At 41.4% G+C, this 24,297-nt stretch overlaps 1 protein-coding gene across 3 annotated transcripts in view; it reads left to right on the forward strand.

Annotated features, from left to right (window-relative positions):
• Nucleotides 1-24,297, forward strand: part of LNPEP (leucyl and cystinyl aminopeptidase) — a 38,149-nt gene extending 13,852 nt beyond the window's left edge. For all 3 annotated transcript variants that reach the window (XM_053408396.1, XM_053408398.1, XM_053408397.1), the window contains exons 4-18: nt 943-1,074; nt 2,440-2,560; nt 2,983-3,137; nt 4,718-4,831; nt 6,791-6,922; nt 8,817-8,948; nt 11,035-11,198; nt 12,727-12,815; nt 16,260-16,443; nt 17,792-17,948; nt 18,894-19,078; nt 20,852-21,013; nt 21,885-22,025; nt 23,445-23,526; nt 24,153-24,297. In XM_053408396.1, coding sequence (XP_053264371.1) covers nt 943-1,074; nt 2,440-2,560; nt 2,983-3,137; nt 4,718-4,831; nt 6,791-6,922; nt 8,817-8,948; nt 11,035-11,198; nt 12,727-12,815; nt 16,260-16,443; nt 17,792-17,948; nt 18,894-19,078; nt 20,852-21,013; nt 21,885-22,025; nt 23,445-23,526; nt 24,153-24,284 — 2,082 coding nt within the window. In that variant the 3' untranslated portion in view covers nt 24,285-24,297. The remainder of the gene's footprint in view (nt 1-942; nt 1,075-2,439; nt 2,561-2,982; nt 3,138-4,717; nt 4,832-6,790; nt 6,923-8,816; nt 8,949-11,034; nt 11,199-12,726; nt 12,816-16,259; nt 16,444-17,791; nt 17,949-18,893; nt 19,079-20,851; nt 21,014-21,884; nt 22,026-23,444; nt 23,527-24,152) is intronic.

A 24,297-nucleotide genomic window follows, 5' to 3' on the forward strand; every position in this document is an offset into this window, starting at 1 on the left:
CAAAGACATAAGTTTTTTGTCTTCTGGTTCTGGCCAGACATTTTAAAAATGTGGTTTGAGAAGCAATCCGCAGATAGGATATCTCTGCAGTGTGTCTTCTAGGGAGGCTCAACTGATGAGATATGAATCCGGGATTCATCATATTTGTTTTAGTCTGTTAGATATAATGTCTGTGTGTATCAATAAGTTAGCCTCATTCTATGTGTGTGTGGTGATAGGACTGCCGCATCAAAATTGTAGGGGCAAAAGTGGGAGTTGAGCGTGTATGAGTGTTTCCTAATCCTTTGCTTATCTTTTTATCTCTTTTGCAAGCTATTCACGGCCTGTTTGCCACTGCTTCTTTGTCCATTCTGCAGCTTCGGCACAGTTTTTCTTAAAAAATAAGAGCAGCTTGCTGAGGCAGCAGAGGTCATACAAGGAGTGTAATGCCATGTGGCCATGAAGCCATTCAGCTTTGACTAAAGGATATTATGAAACCACATCAGTCTGAGCTCAGGAAGCATTGCCTTCTGTTTGAATTGACTTTGTGGTGATATTACAGAGCTAAATGGATTGTGTGACATCACTACAGAGCCAAAACTGAGAGAGTGTCCTAACTCTTCTGGTGAACATTGCTCCCTGTTTCAACTACTTTTCATGGAACAGACAGAAAAAAGGATGCCTTACCTGGGGGGTGAAGTTTTTCATAAAACATGTTGCCAACTATTTAGTTTCAGTCAGCATAATACTAATTGCAAACCATTGGGCAATACAGGCCTAGGGAAATATTGATATGCTACACTTAACATTTTGCATATTAATTCCAGTTCTAGCCTGTATATATTTTGCATCACTCTATGTTTTTTTACTGTGTCAACACAGGGTAGGCAGCTTTGAGCTTTACTCTTGCCCCAGGGCCTCTAGGTTTCTATTAAAACACTTACATTTTGTTTGTGTTTCCAGAAAGCAACCAAATCTCTGGCAGATGGATTGGTTCAAGTTGAGTTCTATCCAAGTGTGAAAATGAGCACTTACCTAGTAGCTATCATTGTTGGAAACTTGGCAAATCGCACTAAGGAAACAAATGGGATTCAGGTATGTGTTCCTTTAGCTCTTGAGCGCAAGCTTTTTCATTCTCAGAATTTTTCAGGAAGTGCCCTTTGTGTGAATTGAAGAAAGCTGTGTCCCCTCCCTTGTGTCAGCATACACTGTCTGAAGCAGGTTGTGGTTTTCTAGCCTAGACCCACCAGAACCAGCCAGCTCTGCTGCTGCTGCTTGCTTGTTTCAAATTACTATGAAGGAATCTCAAAGTTCAGCTAAACCAAATAAGCCACATAGGTGTATATTTGTGAACTCCCGCAGGTGGGGCAGTGGTATTACAAATAACCTTGCAGAAGGAAGGGTAGCTTCTTCCTTGGGTTGTTTTTCCTGGGTGTGGCCACAAACCCGCTGCTGACCCAAATATGAAGTTTTGTGTGTCGGAGCCGTAAACTCATATTTAGCTCTGTAGAGTCTCAGTTGGTAGTAGCAGCCTATGGGGTATAACATAGTCGTGGAGCTGCACTCCTGACACCTGCTTCGCTGCAGCATATCTGGGAGGCAGGGAGGCAGCAAGGTGAGGGCTGCACAGGTACCCTGGTCTCTACTTAGTCCACGCATGCAGTGCAGGCCTCTCCACTGCTTTGCCTTGCCTCAGCCCTATCCAGGTGATGCTAATGTGATGCTAGTGTTAGGAAGGCAGCTCTGCCTTACCACAGAAGCTGCTACTGCCAATTGTGAAGGCAGCTTTTATTTCGTATTCTCTTTTTTTTAATCTCTGGAATAATAACCGCTTCTGGTGGTAGTTAGTGGTGGCTCATGGGGTTGGTGGTAGAAGCACATGCACCCCCCTGGGCTCATTGAGAAGGCAATGGGGATGAGCTCACAGGCCCTCTAGGAGGGCAGTCTCCATCCAGGGGGTGTGCACACCTGTGGGGCAGCCACAACCAAATCAAAGGTTCCCCAAGGACACGCAGCCACATCCCTGTCCCAGTAAACCCAGTACAACCACTGGGAGGATGCCGCTGCCTCCCCCCTCTCTCCCTCCAACCATGAGCCACCAGTATTGCTGGTGGAGTTATTCAGAAAGTAGCATAAAGCTAAAACATGAACAAGGTTGTATTTACACAGTAGAAGCTGTTCAGAACTTCGGAACTCTTTGGAAATGTCACGATGTTGTTTGCATTCCGTTTTATTGCCTTGTTTAACAAGAAAGCGCTAACATGGTTCTCAGCCATAAAACACAGAAATCGGTTCTTTGAGCTGCCTTGCAAATGCTGCCTTTGCCAACTGTTTTACTAAAACTGTGTTCATAAGAGCAGTTTTCTCACTTAAAAACTATCAGTGAAGCATATGCGTCTCGTGGGATTTTCAGTTTCATATTCTCTCTCCCCACCCCTTTCCTTTTTCCCACTGTGATAGGTATCTGTCTATTCTGTGCCACAAAAGTTGAACCATACTGAATATGCCTTAGACACAGCAGTGGAGCTCCTCAAGTTTTATCAGAAGTATTTTAATATAACATACCCTCTTCAAAAATTAGGTGAGATGCTTTATATTCTTGTGAGTTTGCATCTGTTGTTCATATATTCTTATGAGTTTGTTTTCAACCTGGTTTTTAATAGTATAAAGGTAGAGGAGAATTAACCACTGTAACATGGGGAAATAATTAATTACATAACTAAAATTAAGTGGAGTCCTTGTTACGTCCTTGTTACGTTGTTCGAGAAAGTGCATGTTTCCTATGTTCATTGAGATTTGTGGGACTCATTAAATGTATAAACAAAATGGACATAGGTTTGCAAGAGGCGCCATGATGTTGAGCATGGAACATGGACATGTTCTATGAGCTTAAAGTTTAGTCTGTTTGACTAGGGTTTTTTTTAATTAAACTTGGTAAGGTTCCCCCCCCCCCCCATTTTAGTACTGGTTTATTTACAAACTGGTGCCTTGTTCTTCATCTAGACTTGGTAGCTCTTCCTGACTTTGAGGCTGGAGCAATGGAAAACTGGGGTTTGATCACTTTTCGAGAGACAACACTCCTTCACGAGGACACGACATCTTCAGCCATGGATAAAAAGAGAGTAACAAGAGTGATCGCTCATGAACTGGCACACCAGGTATGAAGGATCTCCCAATTTCTTCCTGTACTGCAGGATTTTCTCTTTTTTAAAAAAAATCATTGCAGTTCTGATTCATGCTGCTTACAAGAAAGCTTGCCTTTTCTCATTTTCTGCTGAGATAATTAGGCTGCATCTTTTGCACCACTAATAGGAAGTAGTTTCTCTCTCCCCTCCCCCTGCCTCAAATGAAAATTACTGTGTCTGTGCACTCGTGATGGAGCAATGCTTTTGAGACAGCCCTAGAGTGATTATATTTTCTCACGCTGCAAATTTGTCCAGACAGCATATAAGGAAGACAGAGCAACTGCAAGCTAGGTTTTTTTTTTTAATCTAATTTGACTACATGCTGTAACTCTTTGTACTAGGAGCAATGGAAAAGCATGATGGGATATGAACTGCTGATGTGCATTATCTGCAATTGCCAAGTGGTGGTTGGGGGGGGGGCAGGGTGGATAAAAAAATCAATGATTTTTTTTTATTTAAGAAACTGAATTTTTTTAAATTTAAATCGGATTTTTAAAATAAAATGCTTTTGGAGGAAAAATCTTTCTAAAGATAGTTTTCTATTTAAGTTACATTATAGTCCAAAGGCTATTCATCAGGAAATAAGGATTTGTTTTAAGTTTTTCGTGTGTGCTAAAACTCAGTCTAAGTTTTTTTTTTAATCCTTTAACTACATCAGTTAACAAACATGGATACATATGCAATAATATTATTGTTTTAGTTAAATAAATTGTTTAAATTGTTATTAAGGAAATGATTATTTTCCTCCTTCCAATAAAGTACAGCAGAAAAGTTGTCCAAATATAAACAGTTAACTTATTAAACTTCACAATAATTTCATAATTATCTGTCTATGTAGTTCTAATAGCATAACCAAATCAGCAATTTTTGATATAACTGTAAAAGCTACTCTGAAAATTTATTATTCCAAAAATGAAACCTTCATCTGGTTGTAAATATTAAGATTACACCAGCAAGAATGAGTCTTTCTGTAAAAAAATGATTTAAATCAAGTCTTACTGACTAGTGATTTAAATCAAGTCTTACTGACTAGTGATTTAAATCAATTTGATTTAAACCAAATCCACCCTGGGGGGGGGATGTAAAATTTCTGTTCACAAGCACTGTTGCAGTTTAAATTAAAACAATTAAATGAGCAATTTTAAAAATATGTATATACAATATACATTTACATTCAGATTTGTGTTTTGGGTTAACTGGGTGGTTAGGCCAATTTGCAGCTGCATGCCCCACTGAATGCTTCTGAAATGTTTGTTTCACATTCATGCACGATAAGTTGCCAGTATAAACATCTATGCAGCTGTAATGTGGTTTTCCTGAGTTGAGAAAATGCATGTAGCCCCACATGTCTAGGCAGTATGGGCTGTTTTACTGCTTCCTGTTGATGGAGATGATTGATGAAGACGGTTTGTTTCCCAGTATGAAACCTTCCTATCTATCTTGCATAGCTCCTTGAACACTCTTTAAAATCTTTATTCTTATACATAATCCATGGATTTATCTTTGGGCATGTTATCTAATAATGGGAATATGTATTTCCTTTGCATTCTTAGTGGTTTGGCAATCTGGTAACTATGGAATGGTGGAACGACCTGTGGCTGAATGAAGGATTTGCCACTTTTATGGAAAATTTTGCCTTGAAGAAAGTCTTCCCAGAATTATATACTGTAAGTGCAGTGTAATTATATACTGTAAGTGCAGTGGGGCGCGGGTGGCGCTGTGGGTAAAACCTCAGTGCCTAGGACTTGCCGATCGTATGGTCGGCGGTTCGAATCCCCGCGGCGGGGTGCGCTCCCGTCGTTCGGTCCCAGCGCCTGCCAACCTAGCAGTTCGAAAGCACCCCCCGGGTGCAAGTAGATAAATAGGGACCGCTTACCAGCGGGAAGGTAAACGGCGTTCCGTGTGCTGTGCTGGCTCGCCAGATGCAGCTTGTCACGCTGGCCACGTGACCTGGAAGTGTCTGTGGACAGCGCTGGCTCCCGGCCTATAGAGTGAGATGAGCACACAACCCTAGAGTATGGCAAGACTGGCCCGTACGGGCAGGGTACCTTTACCTTTACCTTTAAGTGCACTGAAGGGGTGTGTACAAAGTTTTTTTTAACTTGGCATAATCTGCTTTGGTCTCAGACTTCATAGTTATACTTTGTTTTTAGGAGTTCTATTGTTCGAAGAAAAGAAAAAGCCTTGCTTTTGAAGCACTTGTAGTAAAATTCTAGCCATGGTGGAGTTTAACATATATATGGAATTCAACACACACACACACACACACACACAGAGAGAGAGAGAGAGAGAGTGAGAGTGAGAGAGTGTGAGTTTATTAGATAGCTCAGTTGGTACAGCATGAGACTCTTAATCTCAGGGTTGAGGTTCGAGACCCACATTGGGCAATGGATTCCTGCATTACAGGGGGTTGGACTAGATGATCCTCGTGGTCCCTTCCAACTCTAGGATATTTTTAAAAGCTTATTTAGGCTCCTTTTTAGGGCCTAACCCATTGAAGACAACTTCCATAATACACACCTTGTGTGAGCACAAGTGTGTGACTGATTGAGAAGAGAGTGTTGTATGTCTGCATCTGGTGCTTGTATGGTGGTAACAATAAGAGAGAGGAATAGGGGCACATGCATTTTTGTTTTCCCCAGCTCATTTTTGCTTGCCTACCCTTGCATCCCTGAAGTGTTGGTTAAGTTTGAATCCGGGCCTTGGGGTAAAATAGTTCTTACAGGCTTATAAACAAGTCAAGAATCGCTTGGAGAAAACTACACACATTGGTGCCCTGAAGAAATAAAACTTCACCACTTGGTGGTGCCAGATTTCTTTAAAGAATGCACATTTTCTTTGTGGGCGACAGAAAACTTACCAACTTGATTTGTACTATTGACTATCTTCTCCTTGACCTTTTCTGCTCTCCTAATCTTTTGAAACGAATGGTCACCTGGGGTTGAACCTGGACATTGTGTCCAGGCCTCTGCATCTGAAGTGTTTGCCAATGGACGGTGCATTGAGGAACAGGCCCTAACAGTTTATGTAGAAATCTGAGTGTAGAATGAATTATAATAGACAGCCCTATGGCATTTAATAGCTTACCTGTTTCATTCAGTAAAGTGGAAACATAAAATATAGTCCATATCTTATAGCTGAAGTACACAATCTAAAATCCAAATCGGCTATAGTCCTCATACTGCTAATCTAGCTCTTTATTGCTAACACCTTGTTCAATATTGTTCTGGCTCAGTATTTCAATCTTATGCATCATATGCTGGAAAGCAAGTTTCAGCACACTTGGAAATAAATCCCACTGTGTTCAGGGGAGCTTGCTTCCTGGTTATTACATTCAGAACTGCATTGTTGGTGTGACTTGGGGGCGGGTGCTGTTGTATTCAGGTACTGCTTGCAGTTTTCCACGGCTATCAGGTTGTCCACTGTGAGCACAGACTGCTGAACTAGATGGACTGTTGGACAGGGCCAGTTGTAAATCTTCAAAGGCACACCAGTATCTAGAAGGGATTGTGTACAAGATAACTATTTCTCCAGATCTCCAATTCTGATAACAGTACTTACAGACTGGTCAAATTCCTCATGTTAGCATCTACTTGAGTTCACTTAAACTTTTTCCTGTTCTTCAGGATTACTCTTTTCCAAATCTGCAATTCAAGACAATGGAGAAAGATTCCATGAATTCATCCCATCCCATCTCCCTTGCCGTCCAGTCGTCAGAGGAGATCGAGCAAATGTTTGATGCCGTCTCCTATATCAAGGTAACTTCAAAAGTACTGGCAAATGTGCTTCTAATAAAATTAAATGCGCTTGAAAAGTTTGCACAAATATGTTTCAAATCACATTCCTGACGTGGGCAGCAGCAGGTCAGGCCCTGAAAGGTGGGGGGGGGGAGGGTTTGCAGGGCGAGAGGACCATATAATGGAAACCTTTCACACCAACATGAGCAATTTTTAATCAGAAATTTTAGCTCAACAAGAATTGGTTAGAAACGTTCCCTTTTCTCAGTGGAGGGGGGGAAACGGAATGTTGTTTCTCACATGCTTTTGCACTGAAATATCAATCCATTGTTTCTGAACATTTTAAGACACGACTAGAAGATCAGATGCACTTCATAGACTTGCTGTCCTTACACTCTGTATCAATTTTCAGAATGTGATGCAGGGGTAGCCTTTGAATTCCAACTCCCATAAGCCCCAGGCAGCATGGGCAATGGTTGGGATAATGAGAGTTGTGCTCCAATATATCTGGAGGGCCGGAAGCTCCCCATCCCTGGGATAGTTCTCAGCCTTCATCAGAGTTCAAAACTAACCAGTTAGTTCGAAAACAACATTTGAGCTATCCATGGTTACTCTTTGTTAACCAGGGTGTCCTACCATATTGTCTTACTTTGAATGTAACCAAAAGACTTTATAATCTGAATGAATAGGAGAGACATTGCATGCTCTTTTTGTAGTTCATGAAAATCTTTAATAAAAAATATTTTAAAAGCCAAAAAGAGAAGAAAGAAGAGAGGGAGGGAGGCCACAAATCTCTGTGCCCCCCCCAATTCTTGTGGTTAAAAGGATGACATCTACACTAAGCCATCATTTATAAATATTTAGATTGAATTTTGCTAGTTCCTGTTTTCAGTTAATTCTCATAATTATCCACCATAAAACTCTTTGTTTCTAAACTTCTGTTTTCCCTTTTTGTAAACACAGTTTTGATTCAAAGAAGGAGCTCTTTGCTTAGGTTTAATGCAGTTTTGATAAAATCAGGTGTGTATTCTTTCAAGACTAGATGCAACACTGTTTCTTTTCACAAGGTGGGCTTTTGCAAATAAAAGGCTATTCGTACACACCCTTGAATATTTGTAAATGTATAAAAGGGAACTGGTATCTGTATAGATGATGACTTCGCTAGATATACATAATGGTTTAAATTCACATAATAAATGTGTAGAAAGCAGATGTATGTGAACTGATACTTTTTCATCTGCTATTTCCAATCAGTCCTAGTCATTTGTGGCCAGATCACATCTTGTTCAGATTTGAGGAATAGCTGAGACCGGCTTTTACCCTCCCATCTGTAAGCATGGCCAGAGGTGAAGTTTCGTTCACATCTCGAGCTGTTGATATGGAAGGGAGGGGAATTATAATATTGGGGGCACGTTATCCCTTTTGAGCCTTTATCTTTATATTCAGCCATCTCCAGCTGCTTGTGATCTTGAGGCCCTGCAGACATCTGGAAGAGGGAGAGGAGGAACACATACAAAAGCATGGTGGAAACTAATTATATAACTCCCTGTGGCAGCCACTTCTGTAGCCATTTCTGTATTCCTGGCTTTAACCACATGGAGTTTCTTAATACCACTGCAACTCCTGATGGTCAATTACTTAGCTCTCCCTTCCTACAGTTTCCATAAACTAGTATTCAGAAGCATACTTTCTCCAGCTGTGAAGGCAGTGCATAGCCATCATGGCTGGTAGCTACTGATCTTTTCTCCGTGAATTCGTTCTAATTTTCTTTTAAAGCCGTCTATATAGTGGTCCAAGTACCTTTTCCTCAGCAAGGAAAAAGCAAAAGCCAGTTGGTATGCTCTGTTGCAAACGGAAACTGAAAACATGGCCATTGCATTTCAAATAGGTATGTGATCTATTTTTCTCTTTACAGGGAGCTTCTCTCTTGTCAATGTTGAAAAACTATCTCCACAGTGATATCTTCCAAGCTAGTATTCAATTATATCTGCATAACCACAGCTATGGGTCCACCCAAAGTGATGACTTGTGGGATAGCATGAATCAGGTAAAACTCTTGGACTCGGGGAGGGGAAGTGAACAAAGGTTTATTGATGTTACTTAGGTTGGCCACCACTGAATTGTACTGCAAAGTGTGCCATGATGGATTTTGCTGGGAGCTCATCCACATGTCTGCTTGACCTGGCTCTTCCCCCTGGGAAAACCCGCTGAATCGGAACAGGCGTCCATTGGTTTTTTCTGTGAATTGACATTCTGATTCAGCGGTAAACAGTGGGTTTTGCCCGGAAAAGTGATGGGACAAATGGGGGGGGGGGAAACTGCTCTGATCTATGCTTAGGAAGCTTAGGTCAATTGGGAAACTTCTCAGACCTCTGCTTTCTATGCATAGGGCAAGCCCTGTCCCTATCAGTGCCACAGTAATCAACATGAAACCATAGTAGAATGGCAAATAGCATGTTTATTAATATATATCCTTTAGTAACCCTGCAATTTCAGAGTCAACCTTTTCTAAACATGGGTTCTCTTGTACCTTAACGTGCCAAAAGGCAAGAATGTGAACACAACAGTAGAAAAAATATTTATTTGCCTGCATACACAAATTGTTTTTAATTCAATTGTAATTGTTAGCCTCTCTGAAAACCCTTGTTTATTGTTGAAGAGTGTTGTTTAAATTTATTTAAATAAAATGTGTACATGTACATAACGCGATCACATATTATTCCCATTTTGCAGATAGGAAGCTGAGCAAATTACTGAGCCCAGAGGCTCCGTATAAGTCTGGCAGACCATTCTTACTAGATATAGGTGACTGTTCCCCTGATTAACTTGCAAGGGGGAGAAAAAAGAGACCCAATCTGTGGGTGGAATTTACTCTCGGAACTCTGGGTCTAAGCCAATCTCTTAATGTGGCTTGGCAGGATTTTCTTTTCCTGACTTGCCCTATTCCCTGCCAGCCCCCCCTCCAAAAATCAGAAAATAATAACAATAAACATTCTATAGCATTTAAAATGTGTCTGTGGGAGGGGGCTTATTATGTGTTTGTATTTTTATGTTGTGAAGCACTCTGTGGTCTTGGGATAAAGGGCGGTATGAAAACTTAATAAAGGGCAGTATATGAAAATTTAATAAATAAATAATAAATGCTCTGTGGATGTTCAGCCATTCAGGAATGTGCTTCTGAGCACAGCTTGAAAGCAAAGGTGTAAATAGAGCATTAAAACGGCTACAAAGTTGATGTTTGCTTGCTCTCTTGTTGGCTTCCACAAGTCTATAGGTAGCCTGCCCAGCTTCTTGCTCCCTCTCTCTTGCGAAAACGATTGCCAGTTTGTTTTAGTTTCTCCCTAAAGACAGTAGATTAGAAGAAGTGATTAGAATCATAGAATCATAGAGTTGGAAGAGACCACAAGGGCCATCAAGTCCAACCCCCTGCCAAGCAGGAAACACCACCAGAGCACTCCTGACATATGGTTGTCAAGCCTCTGCTTAAAGACCTCCAAAGAAGGAGACTCCACCATACTCCTTGGCAGCAAATTCCACTGTCGAACAGCTCTTACTGTCAGGAAGTAATGCTCTGCTTTCGGCCAACAACCAAGAAGCAGCTTGTGGCCTTCAAACAACTTCCCCCTTTCGTCCTGCTTGTTTTCCCCATGAAGAGGTAGCTTAGGCCTTCCTAAGACAGGCCTCTCTCTAGAAAACTGAGCCACATCCCAAATATAATTTTCTGAAATTAAAATTTCAACTCTTAAATGGGAAGTTTACTGTGTTGTGACCCAAGATCAATGGATCTTTTCTGTTGTCTCTCAGAAGGGCAAAGAGACCTAAAGATGACCTGCAGTTTAGTGCTTTGACTTTTTCTCTGTTTCTTGCTTTTCTCAAACGCTTCCACTGCATAGCTGAAACAGTGTGGAAATAGGAAGGTAGAGTTCAGTTCCTGGACTTTTCTCTTCTTAAAAGAAAAAAAGGAACTTGTATTATCAAACTATCACTGATAAACTTGGCAGTTACCATTCTGTTTAACGACTTAAAACCCTGGTTTTACCAGGGTCCTTGTTGAGTGAATTGATTAGGCAGCTGTTGAAGCTATCCCATAATATATTCTTCCTCAAAACTTGATTTTTCCTGTGCTTTCCTAGGTGATAAATGACACCCATGTCGATATAAAAAAAATCATGAAGACCTGGACTCTCCAGAAAGGATTTCCTTTGGTGACTGTCAAAAGAGAAGGCAAACTGATCCATCTGCAGCAGGAGCCATTTGTGCTCAATGTGGAATCAGAAAATCAGACCGTACCTGCCAGGTTTATCTCTTTTTTTCTGATATTTAAATTCGGGTGATTTAACTCTGCAGACAGTGTTTTAGCTTACGGAGTGAGACTGCTGAATGCTTACTGCTGATGGCAAATAAATCCACTGAGGTGTGCTGTAAATATTAAGCTGAGTGGTACACGGTCCAGCACATCTGCCCAGGTTGGGAGAGAACAGTTGGAAATGATGGGAACTTGTTGGAGGGGTGGGTTGGAGAATAGTAGCTCACTCACCTTCTAGTACACCTCAAATCTGTTTTGAAACATGGATTAGAGGGGCAGTGACAAGATAAAGATGGAAGGTGGGCGTATCAATTGACAAGGAAGAAGACACTTTTGGACATAAAGGTGGGTTTATACCGTCCACATAGGAGTGTCTGGGTTGCTGATGAATCGATTGGACATGACCTCCACTATTTGCTGTTCTTTTTACACATGGATTATATCAACATTTTGTGGCAGAAACCTAGTTCAAGGAAGTATATTTTTCGACTAGCCAAGGTTGTTGGCATTGCCGGGAATGGCAAGGAGATTAAATTGGGGGGCGGGGGCAGGACATAAAAGTTTGTGCCATAAAATAAAGGTGGAGTATTAAATTGGAGGCGTTTTGTACATTCCAAGTTGCACAAAAGTGCAAATGACTTGCATCCACCCCCCCCCCCCGCACACTTTTTCTGGTGTAAAATGGAATGTTGGAATTGCTGAACTTCTCTGCAGAGAAATCCATGAATTCTACCTCCTTTGTTATGCTGGGAAATGTCTTGCATTTAGAATGATGGCCCCAATCCTGCGAAGAGCAGCTGAGGTTGCACATGCAGGGTCGTTTTAAAAAGCTAAAACCCAGCTATTCAGTAAAAAGAGGGGAGGTGACTACTGTGATTTTTCACATCTCTTTCTTTGCCTGAAACGCAGAATGGCCCAAATATTGCATAGCTGGAAAAATTCTTAACACGTCACTGCTGATTGTGGCAATTGAATGTCTTCATAAAAAAAAACCTTGTGTTATTTGAATGACACTTAAGGCCAATTGCTACTTACAAATATATGCAGAAAAGCAGAATGGGAGGAGAAGATTGATTGATTTTAAGTGTATTACATACCATGAACATAAGAGCTCCTTGTAGATCCATGGTTTTGTGTGTGCATTTGTACAAAACTGATTTGCTTCTACAAAAGCAAATTGCGTAGTGAACCTGTAAAGCACAAGATTTGTAGGCACAGGTTTGGTCTCGATCTTTATAACTGTACCCTCAACTAATTCTGTTAAGTTTAATAAACAATGCTTCTGCACACAAACATAGGAAGAACTATCAGTATCTGTTTTTTTTCTTTTAAGCTACAGTGCATAAGCAAACTCGGCCCTCCAGATGTTTTGGAACTACAATTCCCATCATCCCTGACCACTGGTCCTGTTAGCTAGGGATCATGGGAGTTGTAGTACCAGAACATCTGGAGGGCCGAGTTTGCCTATGCTTGGGATAAGCAATCTTTAACACTGTGTAAACACTTTCTCCTCTTCCAGTTATTTGTGGAGCATTCCTCTTTCTTATACCACCAGCAATGACAGCTTACCCTACAGTTCTTACAATTATTTACTGCAGCAAAAGTCAGGTATGTATGTTTTTGAAGGCTTTTGTCCTCCCAGATGGTAAAGTCAACCAATGCACAAATACGTTCTTGATGTGGAATAGTTTTCCCCTGGAGAGTCTCCAGAGCCAAATTATGAGCATCTTTCAGAAGCATCATCGTTGATCTTTGATGGCTAGTGTTGGAACAAGGGCAGGGGACTCTTTAGGGTTTAATTTCTGTAAAATAAATGATCAATGTTCAGAGCTTATAGTTAAGAAAGAAGAAAAGTGCATATGCCCTCATTATTTTGGGTTTGCAATACAGTTCATTTACTTCATTTACATAATGTGTTTACAGTCAAAACACTTCTTTTTTTTTGGCATGGTTAGGAAAGGGGGGCATACCAAAATGATTATTTTCTTAGTTGTAACATGCTAAGCATTTTAGGATTTTAAACCTCTGAACTAGTACAATCTCTGTAGCAACTAAATTCTGTAGCTTCTGACTGGTTACACCATGTTAACCAAGAGTGCATGCAAGTCCTGCTTTCCGAACACCATATGCTCCCCAGAGAATTGTTAGGCAAGCATTTGCACAATGGGCTGAAATAATTTCCATTATTTTCCAAGAGAACATTTTAAATCCATGCTTTCTACTTCCATGCTTTCTGCCTGAAACTGCTGCAGCCAGTCAGCAGAAGGCAGATAAAGATTTGTCCATTCTCTCCTGCTCCCTGATTTGTCCAGTCTTTCTCCCTCCCTCCATAGTTTCTGCCCAAAATGGCTCCTGGCCACCAGCAAAACACAAACATTTAAGGAAGTGGGCAAACTCTATCTGTTTGGATATCTGAATCAGCAGTATGTATAGTGAGGTTTAGGTATAATTCCTTGTGTTTGGATAATGGAGATTTTGGATGAGTTTTCTGATAGCGGGCCCTGTGTGTATTTTGTCCCTCACAGAATAATTGTGGCCAATAGAAATTTGTCCTAGATTTTTAGCGGTAGTAATCTTTTTACATTTGGATACATTTTGTCCCCCCAAAAAATATCATCTAATTTTCAGGTGCATTTTATTTGAATAGCGTTCCCTCCCTGACTTTACTAGTGCTCACTTCTGATTTGGCTCTTCATGAGTTGGTGTACGTTAGAGCAGGGAAATGTTTCATATTATTACTATTATTTATTTATTTATTTATTATTTTACTGGCGGTACTTGTATATGACTTTGGGAACTTGAGAAAGTTGAAGCATAACACAATAAAAATACTTTTTAATAGTAAAGCATTGGTAGGATTTGTTCCCTGACAAATGGAATATAAATAATTGCAAGAAACAAATAGTTTAAATTGCATTAGCTTCTGGTGTCTATAGAATATAATTTTTTAACCAAGATTGCAACCGAAGTTTAGAACGTGAGACTTGAAAATATACCTTTTCCCAGTTTGGATTAATTATGAGCCAATCCCAAATCACTTCAAAGGTCAAACACAGCTTAACATTAGTACGACCTTCTTTCCCTCAGACATTAACGTGGTAGCAGCAGTGAGGAGTAGCTGAAATGGCCTACATTTGTTAGGTGCCAGGATGCCTGGAAATTGCAGCTTCTTTTAGGTCCTTAGTAAAATTGTACTTTCCAAAAATCCTGTCACCAAAGCATATTCTCAGCAGCATCCCAGCACCAGGATTTATGGAAAGTAATTTCTCAAGGCTTATATTTCTTGACAAGGCTTTGGAAACCTTGGAAATCTACGATACCCTAGAAGCAAATTGTCTGGGACTGTGTTCCTGTAGCATCTAGGGGCAAATGAAGACTGAAGTCTTTCTGTACTGCTGCCAGGCAAGGCTTTTATGTTTTTGTTGTTCAAGAAGAGTTTGGGTTGGGAAAGCCTCTAGGTCTGCTCTCTTTCCTCGGTGGATGAGGCAGCTCAGGAGGGGTTGGAGAGGAAGTTTTGCATTCCCGGTGACATCAAGGGTCTAGTCAAACCTAGAGTCCAGAATGGGTCTGAGCATAAAATGAACTCAGTGGTCCATCACGATTAGTTGTTTTCTTTAACCAGGTTAGGATGTGAAAAAGCAAAACTAGTTCATCTAAACTAGTTCTTCCATCTGCTTTTGGACTGCAGTTCCCATCATCCCTAACCACTGGTCCTGCTAGCTAGGGATGATGGGAGTTGTAGTCCAAAAACAGCTGGAGACCCAAGTTTGGGAAACCTTGATCTAAATGAATAAATGCTGTTAAGCCCGAAAAGGACTTATGTGACTCTCAGCTAATTAGTGAGCTGTTCTCCTTGTGCGCCTCCCTTGAGACGAACAGTTCTTTGATGTGTAGCCTAAACCTACCTTCTGTTTGCCTGGAGGTACATTCTTGGATATAGCAGACCTGCTTCATGGTAGAAATTGGAATTAAGTTTGTAATGGATAGCTTTCTGTAACCTGGCTCCTCTAAAATATAAAAGGATGGGGCAATGGTGCCAACCACAGAGACTCAAGTAATTCACTTCTGGACAGATACATTTCTATAATTGAAAACTGGTTTCCAGAGAAGATGAAAGCAGCGTGTGTTAAAAATATATACATATCCCACTGCCAAAATCCAGGCTGCTGCATAGTTGAGAAGTTAAATATGCTAATGAAAAGCAGTAAACCTATTTTAAGGAGAAAGGGTTTAAACCAATGCCATCCACAACATTTTCTGGAAAAAGCATGCAAAAATGTACTGTTGGTAGGTAAGTTGACTTACAAAATATATCTTTGCACCGGGATTAACTGTAGAAAGCTTTATACAAGGATGGGATTCCTCCCCGTTTTTTTATATAGTGTGAGGTGAAATGCAAGACTGGATTCAGCACATTAATATGCCTATCAAATGTGCTAAGTTCTCTGCAGTTGATTCTTTTTTTTCCTGGCCCATGTGGCCATTCAGCAAATAAATAAAACTGAGTACTTCCTGTCACCTCTGTAGGTTGAGAGGGAGTGATCCCATGGGAAGTCTCTGCCAGCATTACTGTTAATAGCCTATCAACACAGTATTAACTTTGGGAATAGGTTATGTGCATCAGATCTTGTGATGCATCACATTTCACAGTACGCCTCGAGCTTTAGTTATTTCCTCTCTTCCCTTTTACATGGCTGCTGGACGATTGCAGGTAGCAGGGCAGTTTGCATAGGTATTTTGCTATGTTGCCGTGTGTAGCGGCATGCAGTAAAGGCACATCTGTCCAATGAAGGCTTGCCATACACACTGTCATTGTCTCAGATTGATTGCTGATAGTATTGGCTGCAAGTCAGTTGTAGCTAAGAGGTGCTCTGCAGCTGTAATCATTGGCTGGCTCCTACTGCTCCCAGTAAAATTTTGGAAGGCAGAGAGCTTCTTAAATGATACCAGTGAAGTGTTATTGCCCTGATGTACTCCTAGAAATTTGCAAGTGATCTGAAGACTGTATCAGTTCAGTGCTTTCTTACTCTCCTCCTTTTCCCCCTTTCCCAGATGCCATTGAACTTCCAGGTGAAACGCAGTGGGTGAAGTTCAATGTAGACTCAAATGGTTACTATATTGTACAGTATGCGGAAAAGGACTGGAATGCCCTAATTGACCTGCTGAAGACGGAGCCCACTGCTCTGAGTTCCAGAGACAGAGCCAATTTGATCCACAACATTTTTAATCTGGCAGGGTAATTCTTTAAAGTTATTACACTGAACTGTGATATAAAAGGTAAAGGGTAAAGGGACCCCTGACCATTAGGTCCAGTCGTGGCTGACTCTGGGGTTGCGGCGCTCATCTCACTTTATTGGCCGAGGGAGCCGGCGTACAGCTTCCGGTCAAGTGGCCAGCATGACTAAGCCGCTTCTGGCGAACCAGAGCAGCGCACGGAAACACCGTTTACCTTCCCGCCAGAGCGGTACCTATTTATCTACTTGCACTTTGACGTGCTTTCAAACTGCTAGGTTGGCAGGAGCAGGGACTGAGCAATGGGAGCTCACCCCGTCACGGGGATTCAAACTGCTGACCTTCTGATCGGCAAGCCCTAGGCTCTGTGGTTTAACCCACAGCGCCACCCGCGTCCCTCAAACTGTGATATATCTGTCTGTGATATATCCCTCTTCAGATCCAGAGTCTTAAGAACAAACCTTCTAGAAAAGGGGTGGGGAAGCTTTTCTGGCCCATGGGACATATCTTTATCTCCCCACTGCTGGTACTCAAGGCTGCTCATCTGTCAGTCACCTGGAAGTCCAGGTTGTTGAGACTTCACTGTGCAGTGGTGGGCTAGTTCAGAGCCTTTGGTTTCAGCACCATTCCATGCAAACCCCTTCTGATCCAGTAACTGTGTTTTCATGGAAAACCCTGCTAAAAGGGAGGGGTTTTTTTCCTTCATTTTAGTAGGCGATGCAGGGTTTAAATTCTTCTGCCTTGGCTGCATGTGCCTGGTTCTTGCTGGGAACGAATGCACACAGCCATTGCAGGATTTAACCCTTCCTTCTGCCCATCTGCTGATGTCACGAGTGGGCAGGTGAGTGTGGTTGGGGGAAATGACCTTGTGGGTCAAACTGGACCGCCTGGTGGGCCAGAGGGATAAAGGAGAACCTTATCTAATCTGTATGTGTTAATTATTTTTATACCTTTTGTTATCCTAAATGTTCACTGTTGCGCATAACGAAACTCTTTAAGTATGAAATTGCAAAGGTTTTAGTTTAGGATCCTTCTGTTAAGGGCGAGATATGGCGAGTTTGCAAGAAGAGTGAAAGATGCAGGAATTTAGCCCAGTGTTGTTTGATAGATCTTAACAGCACTTTTGGGGGCTTATCAATAGAATGCTATAATGAATCAAACTTATCATCTGTTATGGAGGTTTTGCCTCCAGAATAAATAAATAAATCTAATAATATGAAGAAATAAAGCAAAACAATTTTATATTTGAAGAATTTATATCCTGTATCACAAACAAGTTCTTTTACATTGGTTTAGCTGTGTCAGAATGCTTGACAGTATCTTCTTCTTGTTGTTTTTGATGCCCCCTTTAGATTAGGAAGGGTGTCTTTGGCCAAAGCCTTTGACCTGATTGACTACCTAGTGAAAGAAAACAGCACTTCTCCAATCATACAAGCATTGGACCAAATGAACCGTATCTTCAGCCTGGTTGAAAAAAGAGGAATGCAGACCCTTTCAGCGAGAATATTGGTAAGTTACTGAAAGTAGGCAGGTGGTGGAAGCTAGATATGAAGTTCATAGTAGGGCAAAATAGTTTGTACTACATGGAAGGACAATTTCTAAATCATACTGTTTTGTTGTGGTTAGTGTTAGAATGTTGGATGGGTTGCTTAGGAGCTTTCCATTTAAAAGCAAGTTGTATTTTCTCAGTAGTTGTAAATGCCATTTGTGACTTCTGAACCCCAACTGCAAAGAGATGGATACCTTAGATAAAATAGAATTATTATTATTGTTATTATTATTTATTATTTATTATTAGGGTCCTCTTAAATTTGTAACCAGCTGTTTTGTGCTCTATAATCATATAGCAAAGGAGGAGAGCTTCTATTCGTGTCCATCCCAAACAAACCATTTAGTTTTTAAGGGGCCACAGCATTTTTGTCTGTAGCATTTCAACCATGCAGAAAGCATACACCTTAACAATCAAATAATTTGGTTCCACATGAATCTGCTGATTATTATTATTCAGTGATAATGTGGAATGTGTGCCTAGCAGAACTGTCACTGTTTATGCTCATGAACTCTGCAAACCAGACAAATAAAAAAGATTTTACTGAAAGTGGGGTTGGGTTAAAAAAAAAAAAAGTCTATGAAAGTGAGTTAAAGATGGTGTGACTGGTTTTATGTGCCTTTTAATATGATTCATACAGATTTGAACTAGCCTATTGAGCCGCAGGTCATTCAAAGACTCATTGGGCTTATTTTGGTGTCAGTTGAGAATTGAGCACATGTAAGACAGTGAGGAAATTCTTTTCAGAACTGAATAGTAGACCTGCCAGAATGGAGCGTTAGATACAGGAGTGTTGCAAGGAGCTGTGTGATTTGGGGGATGTTTGCAGTTTATAGTCTCCAACCTAGCACAAGCTTGTTGTGACAGAGTTTGCATAGTGATAACTTTTCCTCTTTATTCTCCAGCATAAGATGTTACAACTATTTAAAGACAAGATTAACCAACAGAAATGGACAAGTGATGGGACCCTTTCAGAACAAGAGCTGAAGTCAAGTCTGCTGACCTTTGCCTGCACCCATAATTTGGAAGACTGCAGCACGGATGCTACCAAGCTATTTAATGAATGGAAAGACTCCAATGGCACAAAAAGGTAAAACACAGACTTGCTCCTTGTTCAAGCTGCCTCCTGTGTACTATGGCATTCAGAAATAGTTTTCTATTACATAGTCTCAATGCAGTCAAGCATCTTGCAGCCTGACGGGTGTAAATAGAAATATGGATCAGCATCTCTTGGTGCTGTGGTTTTGCTCCCTCAGGTGAGCTACTCATGATTAAGCCTTCTCCAGCTTTATATCAGGGGAAGATAACCTGATCTGGCTTGTGGGCCAGATTCTCATCTCTTCATCTTCTCACAGACAATATATGAAAATTGGCTGGAGCAGCCTTCATGTCACCCGCCTGACATCACAGTGGCATCAGGTGATGATCGTCGGGACTTGAAAGCACCACACAGGGCTTGCAAAGAGCCCTCTGTGGTGCTTTCAAAGTCCCGCTGATCAAGCTTGAAGCCAACACTGATGGGCAACAAATTCAGGCCTGCTTCTGCATGGATCAGCTATGCAGTCCAACTCCCCATGGATGTCTCTACCTGCCTCACTCCTGATGTTTCATAGGCTTCTTTGCAGTGGGTGGAGAAGCTTTGTGGCTCCATGGGCCAGATCCTTATCAGGATCTGCCACACGGGCCAAATTTGACAGGTAAGTGGGACCTCCCACCTGCCAATCACATGTCGTTTGGATAATAATAATAATAGGGACACAGGTGGCACTGTGGGTTAAACCACAGAGTCTAGGACTTGCCAATCAGAAGGTCGGCGGTTCAAATCCCCATGATGGGGTGAGCTCCCGTTGCTTGGTCCCTGCTCCTGCCAACCTAGCAGTTCGAAAGCATGTCAAAGTGCAAGTAGATAAATAGGTACCGCTCCAGCGGGAAGGTAAACGGCATTTCCATGCGCTGCTCTGGTTCGCCAGAAGTGGCTTAGTCATGCTGGCCACATGACCCAGAAGCTCCTTCAGCCAATAAAGCGAGATGAGCGCCGCAACCCTAGAGTCGTCCACGACTGGACCTAATGGTCGGGGGTCCCTTTACCTTTACTACTACTAGTAATAATAATTTTATTATTTATACCCCACCCATCTGGCTGAGTTTCCCCAGCTACTCTTGGATCACTTGCACACTTAAAACTCCCAGGGAACCGTGTGGAGACGTGCAAAAGACTTTGCGTATCTCCCCACACTTCCTCTTTAAACCCTGCTTGTTGGAGCTTTAAAGGGGCGGAGCACACAGACTTGCAAAGGCTTTAGGGCAGCCTCCACGCTCCCATTTGAGCTTCTGGAGGCTCAGGCCAGGAGCAAGGGAGCTGTCTTAAAGCCCTTTGGAAAAGCGCTGTTTGCAGCAGCCACCTCCTCTTCATCATTGAAATGTGGGAGAGACTACTGCTCACCTGCTCGCAGCAATGGTTAGAGGAGAAGTGATGAGGAATGGCTGCTTTGCAGAGAGCTGGTGCTTTGCAAAAGTGCTCTTTATAGCAGCTCTACTTTTCCTTTAAGCGAGTGGGTGGTGATGGGGAATCTCCCACCACTTCTGCCACACAAACACACACATACTGACCAAAGGGTTTTCATCCCTGATAAGCAGTGGTGAAATCCTCCTACCTTGGCTGCTATATCCTATTCTGTGCTTGGAACAGGGCATGTAGCCAGTGTAGGATCCCTGTCCTCCCACTCATCGGACGACTTCAAATTAGCCCCTTGGTTAAGGACTTACTGAGATAAGCCATGGTTCATATCATGTTAGCTAATGCTTTGATGTGACTTACTCTTTTTAGGCTGTTCTTATAAAGGTTTGCACTTTCTCTCTGTAGCCTGCCAACAGATGTTATGAAGATCATATTCACAGCCGGAGCAAAAACTGAAAGTGGCTGGAACTATCTTTTAAGCATGTATGCATATTTGGTGTCTGAACCAGAAAAGCTCAAAATCCTTGAAGCATTGGCCAGTGCAGATGATGTTAAAAAACTGATATGGTATGAAGCCGCATATATTACACATATAATCATAAAGAAAATCCTAAGAGCAATTTCTATATGTCACTGTAAAAGGAAGTCTAAAAAATATGTGCAGCATTTAACACACCTTCCCTTCTTTGACCTTTTGCACTGACAAGAGAGATTTCACTCATTGACTTTAATGTCAGGGCAAGTTTTGACTTGGCAGCAGCTGTATGTGGGGTGTGTGTGTGTGTGTGTGTGTGTGTGTGCATGCGTGCATGCACGTGCTTTCTCTCCCTGCGTTATGGACATGTGTTACACATTGCTTCAAAACTTGAGGCTACAAGTTACCTTTTCTTGTGCTGTCCTTCCTTGAAATATTTAGGTATACTTGTAGGAACAAATTTCTAGAATAAAGCGTTTAGTGGACTCATAGAATTGTAGAGTTGGAAGGGACCACCAGACCATCTAGTCCAACCCCCTGCGATGCAGGAACGTTTTATCCAACATGAGACTCGAACTCACGACCCTTCCAGAAAGTTTTTCAGTTTGCAGTTCGAAAAACATATGCTTCTAATTTCCAGTTGCAAGGTTACTGAGGTGTTTTTATTCGAAGTTTCTGTATTTCACTTTTTGTCCAGTGAGCATAGAAAAGTTTCCACCAGTTCCAGCAGTAGGCAGCCTGATAAAAAACCACACATTTTATACGACATCCCAGCTAAAGGGTGGTTCAGATTTATTTGCTGAATGAATGGACAGGTAGTATTTGCATATACAAACATAGACATTTTTAGTTGTGAGATGGCCCTCATTGGCCCTGCCCCCTTACAGTATCTGTTATAAATTGTCTAGATCTCTAAAAAGAATGCACATGTGCCTATAATCTTGACTCTGTTTTGCTTCATAGGTTAATGCAAACAAGCCTGGAAGGAAGCATCATCAGATCGCAGGATCTTCCAACTGTTATAACAACAGCCAGTCAGAATTTGCCTGGACACTTACTAGCATGGGATTTCGTTAAGGAGAACTGGGATCAGCTTATAAGGAAGTAAGGCTTTCCTTCAGTTCTTGTAATAAAATTCTGTCTTTATCCTTCCTTCTGCTACACGCGCACACACAGAGAGAGATGTGTACATGTAAAACAGGATTTTTACTGGCACTAAATAAGCATGCTGCTCAGGTCTTGCCCTAGTGCCTTGGGTGCCCTTGTCGTTGCTGTTTAGAATAAACACCTACTGAATAAAAGATTTCAGCACTATAGCATGTGTTACGTGGAGACTTGCTGGGTTGCTGAAGCTGCATGCAAATCACGGTAACTCACCAAAAGCACATTTCACTGCTACTTGAGTCTTTTACTTCTTTTGAAACACCTTAAAGCACCTCAAAAACTCAACAAATTTATTGTGGCATAAGCATTCCTGAACTACAGTCCCATTTCATCATACTCATGAAGTTTCAGGCACATGGACATATGGCTGAGGGTAGATCAGAAGGAGAGGAAATGCTGAAAAGTGCAGGCACTCATGTTGCGGAATTGTAGCTATTTATCATTCTTTGTGCCAGTTTATTTCCTTCGGTGTCCCCGGTATAATTAACCTGTTGTCTTTTGATCTATAAAAAGAGTTGTTCTCAGTGTGTGCTCTCTGGCTTTGTTAATTGTCCTCTGGAATTGTGAAAAATACTGAACTTATCTGACCAGAGCCTTATTTTACTTGAATACTGAACCATTTTTAGTTTTGGGGTTCACCTGAGCAGGATTCTGCCTGAGCCACCCCAATTGGTGCACGGACCTCAAAGGCAATTTGGGTTGATTTGGATGTTTAAAAGCCTGTGCAAGGCTGCCTTTCATGAAAACCATTGCAGCTATCCTTTGGCAAAGTGATAGGACTTGTACATTCCAAAGAACTGCAATGCCTGCAGATTTCACCCCATTCTGCCAAAAAAGAAAGTTGTAGACCATTCATTTTGTAAAAAAAAATAATGCATAGATAAAACACCAAACGTGTCCTGTAAGTCCATAATTAGGTAGGCTTCATCTACTTAGGAGGGGCTACTGTGACTACCAATTTCATCTAATTCTTTCAAAAGGGAAAAAGTTATAGCCTTTTAAAAAAGCCCTCAAATGGGAGAAGACAATGCAGAGGGTGTGGTTTTTTTTTTCAAATTAGGTATCAGATTTGGATCCCTAGATTAATCAGAGAGCCTTCAAAGTGCTTTGGGCCAAATCAGACTGTTTTCTGGAGCATTGAATCAAGGTCCAAACGGTGTCTAGCATAGTCAGTGCACACCATTACTTACTTTGTATGTCTAGTAGTTTAGCGACCAGGAGTAACAGATTTCTTTAAATGCTGATCACTTTTAAGAACGTTAAATACTCTAATTCACCATGAGCTCCCAAAATAGGTAAGGCATGAATTGAGGTAAATATGCTTTGAATAAACGTTTGATTCATTCTCCTAAACTTCAGGTTTCACCGTGGATCATACACCATGCAAAGTATTGTGATTGCGACAACTTGTCAGTTCTCAACACAAGAACATCTGCTTGAGGTTTGTTTGAATAAAGTATTCCGAAGAGTGTTGGGGGGGGGAAAATATAAAATAGAAGCTGGAACATTGCATATTGCTCTGTCACTGCTGGATTTTAGTAGCTGTGGATTCTTGGTACACAGCAATGTGGAAAATGACATTTAAAGTTCGAGAAATTACTGCTGGTGAGTTAACTGCCTTTAATCACACAAGTAAAATAAGGAGTTAATTAAGCTTTTTTTTAAAAAAAAAAAAGACTCGTAAGGTTGGAAGGGACCTCAAAAGTCATCTAATCCAACCTCCTGCTAATGCAGGAAATCTGTTCCTCCATCCCTGATGGATGGCTATCCTAGCCGCTCAAAAGCATCAAATGCAATAGAGTCTACCACCTTCTGAGACAGCTTCTTCCGTCAGGAAGTTATTCCAAATGTTTACGAAAAAGGAGGGTTTCAATAAATAGTTTGGATTTTTAATATTTACTTGGTATGTATTGGTGTAACTAGGACTAAACTAGAATAGGCAGATTGTCCAAGTCCTAAATGAAGGCTCCTCCTCGCCACCCCTGTTGTGCCACTTGGAAGCACAGGGATAAAGTTATTTTTTTTTATTGTCCTTACATATTCCTGTTACGTGCGTTGCTTCTGCAGGTTAAGACATTCTTCGAATCCAAGTCGGAGGAGACTGCTCAGCTACGGTTTGTTCGAGAGGCCATTGAGAGGATTCAGCTGAATATCCAGTGGATGGAGAAGAACCTGGAGACGCTGGAGAAATTGCTATAGTGATCGCATCCAC

The sequence above is a fragment of the Podarcis raffonei genome, chromosome 11 (assembly GCF_027172205.1).
Source record: "Podarcis raffonei isolate rPodRaf1 chromosome 11, rPodRaf1.pri, whole genome shotgun sequence".
Lineage (NCBI taxonomy): Eukaryota > Metazoa > Chordata > Lepidosauria > Squamata > Lacertidae > Podarcis > Podarcis raffonei.